Genomic DNA, 9,874 nt, shown 5'->3' on the forward strand with positions numbered 1-9,874 from the left:
AGAGCTGCTAACCACAATACTTACTAAATTATTCTTCCATGGAAACAAGTCCAGCGCTTAGCACAGAGAAACTAAAACAGTGTAACTCAACTTCCCTAGGGACAACTTTGTATGAAAAATGGGTTTATAATGTAAGAGAACACGCTCAAATCCAGTTATTTAAATACATGGTGAGCTAATGATGCAAGTATTCTTCCAAAGAAAAACAAAAACAAAACAACCCACTCAAAACCCCCGAAAAAAACCCACCCAAGAAAACCCATCCAAAAAAACCAAAAGCCCCTCATCTTCCACCTGGCATAGATGGAGAATGTGCCAGTTCGCCCCCTTATCCCTTAAAAATACTTTTTAATTGATCAACTTCAATGAGGGGTGACAGAGCTGTAGTGTTAACACTATCGAGTCTTGAGATGGACCCGCACAAACATTGCCCAGAGTCGCAGCCAGCCCCAAAAGCCCCATTCCCTCTCGCCGCCCAGCCCAGCAGTAACATACTTGTCTGGCCTGACCAGCAGCCGAGATGCAGGAGCCCAAACTGTTCATCGCTCACCAGGCAAACAATAAAATAGGTTACAAGTAGGGACAAGTGGGTCCGCTACAGTCGGTCCTGCGAGGGAGCCCCAGTCTTTGCTGTTTAAAGATGAGAAAACCCAGGCGATGGGGTGGGGAGGAAAGGGGCCAGAGGACCGGCTTCATCTCATGCGCCGTCTTATGGGGCTACTCATTTCTGGTATCCAAACACTTCTCCCAACGGTGGGGGAAAAGACATTTCAGACTGCGTTCTCAAACACTTACTGCAAAGTCTGAGTTTTCAGTTGAATAGGCAGGCTTTCTGGGAACTGTAATATATTTGCAAATTCACCACAGATTTTACTTTTTCCAAATTTATTAGGAGGGGTGCTCCTTCCTTCTATAGCTGCGTTACAGAATTAGTGCAATCTCTCAGCTACCAGTTCACAATGTTCACAACTACAGCTTTGCCTTTTCTTGCTTTGACATGATTTTCTTTAAGTATTACTGCTTTCGCCATTATGGCCAATTTTATTTACCGATTCTCTTTATTGTATAGTCCGTGTAGAGAGTCCTTGTGATGAAAATACCAAATAACCCCCCCCAAATCTCATGTGTCATCACAAGCATGTGATTTTCTAGAAGAAAGTCTTGCTCATTATGAATTAACGAACACTACAGCCCAGTAATCCAACTCAGGAAAAGAAATCAGAAATTCCTTACATACGGTAAGAAAGATTTAAAAGAGATTTAACTGCAGAAACTAGCATAATATCCAAGCAGAGACAACACCTCTGTATGTAAACTATTAAAATTCATTCCTTTGTGTATTACCTTCTAACATAGCAATTTAAACCATTTTCTTTACGTGAGGGTAGTTACAGGCATTTACCATAACTTGACTACCACCAAGAAAAACCCTAACTGAAAAAAAACCCTAAAAAATTAAGAGAGCAAGCAGGCAGTTCAGACTGAATTAGCTACAGCAGCACAAACATTCTGAGCGAACACGGAAACCCACTGCTGTTTGCAAAATGACAGTGGGGAAAGGCCGCGAGAGTCCACCAAGCTACGCGTTAACTTCCAAAGTGAAATCTTACTATAAAGACCACGAAATCTATATAAACAGCCATTTTACAGACAGGTAAGTTATGGCACATAAGAGCCAGCAGCAGAGCCTGAAAATCCTGCAGCCCGCACAGGACCACACTACCAAGACTATCTGTCACCTGGATTTGGCCTTGAACTGACCTGAAACCCCAACTACCTCCCCGCTTAGAAAGTGTGAGTAAGAAGGTAAAAGCTTCCAAAATTAGTATTTCTAATTCAGAATGTGGTGAAGTGATTCTGCTGTGTCTTACTACACAATGTAACCCACTGATACTTTACCTTTGCGTAGTAATTTACTGTTTTAAAATAACCACACGGCATACAGTGGTTGTTTGTAAGAATTCTAATTTTTTTCAACTAGGTTATTTGGCTTTTTCCTAGAATACAGCATTATTTTTTCTTCGTTTAATTAGCTGCGCTCTGCCCTTCAGGATGAAAGATACATGGTAATTAAATTGTGTCTATTATTACAGAAAAACCACAGCTACTCAGAAGAGATATCTGGACAGGGGCTTGACAGAACTAGCCTCTAAGTGCTCCCCTCCCTTCAGCCCTCCTGCTTTTGCTTCTACCAAGCTCACAAAAAAAGATGCAAAACATGTCCCCGAGATACCTGTCAGGCTCTCTGTTAATGTTTTAGCTACGAACTGGTCTATCTTCAGACAGACACAGACTCTTGATAAAGTAATTTTAGTCTAAATCATGGCTTTAAAAGATATCATTTATTTTATGTCATTGCATTCAGGTTCTCCAGACTGGAGGCTGGACATTTTCCCTCACTGCTTCCATCCAAGTTCTCATCCCTTCACCTCGCGTTCCTCAACTGCTTTCAGTTAACAGGGTATTTTGTGATCAAAGGTTTTAAGAACTGAAAAAAAAAAACTAGAAGAGAGATAAAATTTTATTTTTCTGTATGAATAAAGAACAAACAGATCCACTAAGCAGTCAAGAAAAACGTTTACAACAATAACTAGGACAAAAAGCCCGCAGCAATGTCAGCTCAACATCCAGTAGGTTCAATAGGGTGCAAGGAAAAAGTCCTTTCTGAAGGACTGAGCACCAAATACCCCCGTCCTCAGCTAAACCATGTAGAGCTTCTCATTGCTTTAGCTTAGGTAGTAGAGGCTGCAGCCTTTATATTTGATGTGGATTACTTCAAGTCTTCTGTTCCTTAGAGCATATTCCCCATCTCTTCCAATGGATGTGAGCAGGGGGCAAATGTAAGGAGGTAAGCCACGAGTAACTCCCTTTCTAGCATAACAGTTCATTTACTATTTACTATTGCTGCTTGCAAGCAGCATGAAATAACTTCACAAAAACAGGAGCCTTGGCCTCAAATTCTTTTGCTTCTTGAAATGCAAAAATCTTCATAAAGTAACACCAATCTGGTTTTGGTTTAGGATTGACAGTGAAATGACTCATTCTGGTAAACAAAATGGGTCATCTTTTTCAGGTAACACTTCCAGGATTATTACAAATTGAGTTGAAAAGGTTATTTAATAAGTAACTTGGTAAAATCTTCCACTGTTGTAAATACAATAGCACAGTTCAGTGCTGCTGATTCAGTTTCCTCAATTCTTCACTTGAACTTCAGGCTCTATTTTAATGTAATGAGTTACAAGATCTGCTGTAACGTTTTTCCTCAAAACACTTAAGCATTCATTCGCACCACACCAAATTAAACAGAAGCTGCACAGTGTCTCTCCTAACACAGACAAAGTTTATTACGTATTGGATATCTTTACGGAATGACTAATGGATCACCTTGAAGCACCAGTTCTTCAGTGCCAGCAGAGCCATTTCAAATGTCTTTGTACTAAAATACCTCAACGTTTTAAAAGGCTACATTTTTGTACAAGTCCCAGTATTATCAGGCTTCAACAGAAAGAAAGGACAGATTATGCATATGATGAAACTCCTCCTTATCAATGCACTTATTCTGAGATCTTGGACCAAACCCCCAGGCTGGTACAAACAGGCATAGCTTCAATGAACCTGTGCTAATTTACATCAACTGAGGCTATGGCTCCACATCAAAGAACCCTAAAGTGTTCCTCACCTACACAAACTGTATTTAAAAAAATATATATGCTGGCATGTATTCACTTGATTTCGTGTTCATGTTTCTAATAATTTCAGAACTTAATTTTCATAGAGACTTATTCTAAGCTAAATAGCAGAGATCTCAGTAGAGGAAAACCTTAATAGCCTTCATATCCAATGGTAATTTGGAAACCTGTATCTTTCCTGAATTCTCAGGTATTACTTAAAGTAAAAAGGCTCACTTCTTTCCTGGGCTATTTTTGTAGTTCCCAATGTCATAAAAACCCCAAGCATCTCCCATTTCGGAGCAGTACTCAGTGGAAAACTCAAGATTCTCCTGCATGCTCTTCCGCCTGCTCTAATACAAAGGTGGTTTCTTAAGAGAGGCTCAAAATGCTCAAACTTTCTCAAATTCAAAAGAGAAAGTGCTGTTACAACATGAAAAGATGATTAAGGTCCAAGTTCTTTCCATGCATTACCTAGGTGGGTTTTTTTTTTGAGGCATGTAAACACCTGCCTATATAACTGTGTATGTGAAGATAAAAGCAGCATTTGAGCTGATGACTTGTGATCTGGAACATTCCTTCCTTTTGGACATCAGCTAGCTAGGAACGGGTTACTGTGCCTTCTTGCTAAGGCTCTTTCGAGATTTGTTTTTGTTTTGAAGCTGTTTGTTTTTTAAAGAACACATATTGTAATCGGATCGGTATTTGCATCTCCTTGAAAGAGCAGTATCATCAGGAAAATCTAGATGCTCTCATATACCACTGAACTTCCCCCCTGGGTTTACTTAACAATGCATACTCTACAATCATACAAGAATTATTTTGTTGGCATATCATAACACCAAGCTCTTCAAGAATAAATTGAGATAACACTGCCAAATTCTCTTCTGCAGTACAAAAAAAAAAAAAGAATACTCAAAAATCAGCAGTTTCTGTCATTCAATGTCCTCTTTAATACCAAAAATCTCATACAAGCCTACTTGAAATCCAGCCTTCTAACATGAATTGGTGCAATACTACTACAGAACAACATGAACACACTCAAGAATCCATTGTGTTACGTAGGCTCAGCAAGAGTCTTCAAGACTTTCAGGTCAGAAGCACACCAAAGTGAACATGCGCACTCTTAAGAACCTCAGAAGGGTTTGGGCTTACACCACAACACTGCTGACATTTGCTAGTGTTATTAATATTTATTGACTATTTTTTTTTCCACTTCATCAGCAATCAGTCCTGGAAACAGCCTTATAAACTCCACACATTATAGTTCACAAGGAACAAAGGTCTATGGTTGCTTTCACAATGTGCAGAGGAGGAAGCAAGCTCCTATGAGTAAATGCATGCTGTTACATTGCTGACTGAAGTCTTACACGATAGCAAGATGGTCTTCTCTGGCCTCTCTTCTGGTGGCAGTAGAAACACAGCATGCAACTGTGCTTCTCAGCTTCTTGAGGTTTACAAAGGACATACTTAAGCATGATCTTAGCCTAATCTAAATAAGCCCTTGATGGACATTCCCGAGAAGACAGAAATCAACCAGAAAATGGGGATGGCAATTAAATGAGGGAATAAGATGGATTACCCACTTCACACCTCCACCTTTAAACCGACAGTTGACTTAATTGCCGGACTTAAGTTGCTGATAACAGTTCGCAGCTACATTTGTTCCCCCCCCTCCCAAAAATGGTCCAGGATGTGCCTTCAGAGATGCCAGATAGGATAAGTATTTATACAGAAGGCAGAGTTGCTGAAAAAACTTGGAAGTACTTGAAATAAAAACCTCTTACCATCCCATCACCCTGCTACAGACCACCTGACAACCTGGATCATCTGATCACATCTACGCTAGACCTCTCCACTAAGCGTGGACCGGTTGTTGGCATTTCAGGCATGCCAACCAAGAGACCCTGACTTCGGACTGGAGACAGTACATTTTAAAAGGGCAAAGCAAGTATGACTGTAAACAAAACCCAGAAAACCCTCCTGCTGCTTCCATCAACATACTGCCAAATACTCAGACCTTCACTGATAAAAGGAAACCATAGCACCCACAGTGCAAAATTATGGAAAATATCTGCAGTAGGCAAATCCTCCACAGCTATTCTTCCCTGATTTTCAGTGCCTTGATAACGAGGAGGAAGGGCGGTAGCACTACACTGTTGCCTTCATCTTTACTGGTCACTGGAAAATAATTTCTGATCACTTTTATTGAAGGAATTCAAAACTGTTACACGTTTGAAGAAGTGGCAAAGAACAGACAACACAGGCACTACCACCAGCTAAGCCCTATGGCAAGGCAAACCACCCAGAAAAATCCAGAAAGCAGTAAAAACACCATTCTGTAAGCCAGAAACCACTCTGCCCTCCCCGTACCTGTGGGGAGACTCTACAGATTTACTGAAAGATTTCTCCTCTTCTTACAACACGTAGAGAGGTACAGTTAGAGTATATACAAAAGGTTTTTGTATTCACTTTCAACTCTAGTAATGGTAGCTCAGTTCCACCAGCGTTGAAAGAAATTAACAGACAAAAAGCAGTGGCACGTACAATCCTCAAGACCTCACACAGGTTTAAGAAAAACCAGCAATAGCCACTGCCCCTCATAGCCAGCGGCACAGGACCCGGGCTTCTCGAACAGATTTTGGAGCTGGACCTCAGTGGCAGAGATCCAGCAGCAAAACCCCGGTCTTTCAAATCATCCTCTTAGACACCAGATGTTAAGTTTCAAGTCCCAACTCTGAGAAACTGAAAAGCTGAAGTTTTTCTGCAAGACACTCAAGTCAGGATGTTAAATTCCACTGTTTTATACCATCTTAAGACTCAGACTGAGCACTCCAGAAATCACTTTTTTAAATCCTTCCGCTCCTCATTTTTATTTAGCGCCCATACCATTAAAAAAAAAAAATACATATTCTATGCTACACATAAGGACTTAAAACAATCCAAGATTCATTTTCCTAGTGTATGAACCAGCTGCAAGCCACTACCAAAGTAACCAGTAACCCTAAATGGCTCATTTACTTAAAATGGTGCAAGAATTACTCTGCTAATAGTGGAGTGTCACACCACAGACCTGGGGAAAAACTTTTCATAGCATCAGCCATCTGTGCACTGGTTTGTTAAAAGAATATTGAGAAAAATCAGCATACTTCTCAACAAAAGCCTTAAATTTGAATCAAATCGAAGTCAATAAGCAAACAAAGCTCCCAACAATGTTCTTTTACCCACTCTATGCACTGAGATAAACTTGCTCCTTGTAGCACATGGGGGAAAACCCAGGAGCACATGAAAACGATACAGCTACTGAAGAAGAGCTAAACCCCAAAAAACTCAATACCTAATCATGTTGCTGATACTTGGTTTCTTATGGAATCTTGACCCCTGTATGTATATGAGAAGCTCAGGACTACATCAAAGAATGAATTCAACGAACCAGTAAATGAATCCACACTTCCAGTTACTATTATGACTAAATTTCATTTTATGTAAGACTAAGACACACACTTGGTCAAATTCCATAATTTCTGCATCTCACAGCATGTAATTAAGCAAACAACAAGCTTCACTTTAACTATCAAAAGCTAAACACTACCCAAATACAAGCACAGGGGGGACAAGGAATAAAAGGGTCTTAACACATGCCAAAATTAAGGTGCGCTGTATAGATACAATCAGCCAAAGTTTTATCCTCAAAGAACAGGACTGGAAGGTCTTCTCCCTTAAATGTATTCTGAACACGGACACCGTCAAACCTAAACCCTTCTAAAACAACTCAGGTTCTTGAGAAATGCTTGAGATTTTCAATAAGTTCTCTGGTGAGCTCATATCCTTCCTTTCTTGCTTAGCCATCTTTGCTCAACAGCGCATTCACAGCCCCCAGGATGAGCATACCACAGATACAGCTTTATGTTTTCGATTAAAACGTACCCTACAACAGAAGTAAGCTGAATATTCCTTACTGTTATATCAGAAACATTCCCAACTTTGAACTCGGTCTACAGGAAACAGAAAACAAACAAATTCTCTTTCTTAAGCCCTGCCTTTAGGAAGGAAGGATGGATAAGCTTTGCATACTGATTCGTACATTCTGAAGAAAGCAGATTACATCTAGGATAAGGAAATTGCAAAAAAGTACCCAAGTGGGACAGAATGGTAAGTAAAAAACAACAAATACTCAAGGGCAAAAAAAAAAAAAAAACCACCAACCAAAAACCAGCAACGGAGAACAACTTAAGACTCAAACCCCCTTTCTAGACCTGCCACTAAATTAGGGCAGCAGCGCAAAGCACAGAATAATCATTTCTGTTGCAGTATTTTCTCCCAGGCTTCTCAAGAACCATTAGCTTTGAGCAGAAAAAACAAAGGTTACAGAATCGGTGCCACCCCCAGGTGCCCCGCTGTACGGATTTCATTAGACTAAAAGCTGCTTCTCCCCCACCCCACTCCATGCACCGCCGTAACAACTCCAAATTATCCCCGAGATGATACAGTCCGAGAGGTGAAGCGCTCCCTGTTCACAAGCCCAGCACTCTGCGCTCCCAGCTCCGGCTCAGCACAAAGCTCACCATCCATTTTAAAAGCCAGCCAGGCTCCTTTCCAACACAACTTATACGCTTTAATACTTATTGTGTTTAACCTACTCAGATGACCCTTTGATACAAGAGCAGAGAAAATCCATCTTAAAAAAAAAAAAAGGTATCGATATCAATATAAACAAACGGCGTCTTCTGCAGATGGCGATTACGGCAATTAACCCCTCCACAAAGCGCGCCGGTGGAGCACCAAGCAGAAATCTGGTCACCCAAATATTCAAACTCCCTAACTTCACCATGTAACAAAGGCTTTTAAGGCTTTTATTCCCCCCTCCTAATTTGAGCTAACAATCCTTGGTGAATTATTCATACTCCTCAACTCACATTGTCCAGCCGCCATCCCCCTCCCCCGCGGGTTTTGGGGGTTTTTTTTAAGCTTAGTATTTCCAGATTCCAAACCGGCCCTTTTCTGCGCAAAACCTGAACCCCACAGGCACGGTGGAGATCAATTCCTACCCACTCATTTTCAGAAGCAATGGCAGCCCCCGGGTCGCTCCCCACGAGCGGCCGTGCAGGGCGCACCCCGGCACTGCTGCAGCTCGGCCGAAGCCAGCGCTTCCACCCCGGCTCCCCTCACGATCTCCGCGGACACCCCTCGGCCCCCGCCGCCAGCCCCTCGCCCGGCCCGGCTGTCTCGCTTTCGGCGCGCAGGCCGCCCAGGCGCGACGGCTGAGGGCGCGGGGAGCGGGGCCCACTCATGCCCCACGGCCGCGCGGGGAGAAAACACGCCAGACGCTCCCACCCGCGGACCCCAGCGCCAGGCCGGGCCGGCGGGACAGCTCCCGCCGCGGGAGAGGCGCCGCACCACACGGAGCCCCCCCGCCTCCCCCCCGGCTGCGGGGCCCCGGCCCGCTCCCCCCGCCGACAAAATGGCGACGTGGACAGCGGAGAGGAGGAGGAGGAATGAAAGAGCGAAGCGCTCCGCGGGCTGGGGGAGCGCGGGGAGGGAAGGGGGGGACGGAGAACGGGGAGGGGGCAGCGGTAACAAAGCGGGGGGCGGCGGGATGCCCGGGAGACGGCGCCGGCAGCCCTAGGCAGACGGGGGGGGGGGGGAGGGGGGAGCGGCCCCCGGGCCGGGCGGCGAGCAGGGGGCGGGCAGGCTGCGCGCTGCCGGCGCGGCCCCGGCACCGCGGGCGGGCAGCTCGGGAGGCCGCGGCGTCGGCCGGCGGTACCTCTTCTTGTCGGTGACGCCGCCGGGGCTCTCCATGGCGGCGGGCTGGCTTCTCCTCCCGCCGGCTCCCTGGATGCGAGGCGGGCGGATCCAATGGCCGCCACGGGGCGCGGGGAGATGGCGGCGCGGCCGGGAAGGGGCCGGGTCTGGGGCCGCGTGGGCTCAGAGCATCAGGGCAGGCTGCGGGGAGGTGCGGGCGGCGAAGGGCGCAGCGGCGGCGGTGGGCGGCGCGGGGCTGGGCGCGGAGGAGGGGGCGGTGGCGGGGGCGGGCGCGGCCGGCCCGGGCCCCGCGCTGCGCCAGTGAGGAGCGGCGGCGCGGCCCGGCCCCTCGGCCGGCGGGGTCAGCTGAGCGCTCAGCTGGGAGGGGGCCGGCGCCTCACGTGTGGCGCTGTGTGCGGGGCGGGACCGCCGCCACCCTGCCCCGGCGGGCTCCCGGCACGGCA

General features: G+C 45.3%; 1 protein-coding gene across 2 annotated transcripts in view; it reads right to left on the reverse strand.

Annotated features, from left to right (window-relative positions):
* The window catches only part of HIF1A (hypoxia inducible factor 1 subunit alpha), a 34,875-nt gene extending 25,271 nt beyond the window's left edge, over nt 1–9,604 (reverse strand). The window contains exon 1 of one of the 2 annotated variants that reach the window (XM_076345637.1): nt 9,433–9,604. In XM_076345637.1, coding sequence (XP_076201752.1) covers nt 9,433–9,467 — 35 coding nt within the window. In that variant the 5' untranslated portion in view covers nt 9,468–9,604. Of the gene's footprint in view, nt 1–8,720; nt 8,740–9,432 lie in introns of those variants that run through there. The other variant, XM_076345638.1, reaches the window with a different exon arrangement.
* Nucleotides 9,605–9,874: the final 270 nt, after the last annotated feature.

This window comes from Aptenodytes patagonicus, chromosome 7 (assembly GCF_965638725.1).
Source record: "Aptenodytes patagonicus chromosome 7, bAptPat1.pri.cur, whole genome shotgun sequence".
Lineage (NCBI taxonomy): Eukaryota > Metazoa > Chordata > Aves > Sphenisciformes > Spheniscidae > Aptenodytes > Aptenodytes patagonicus.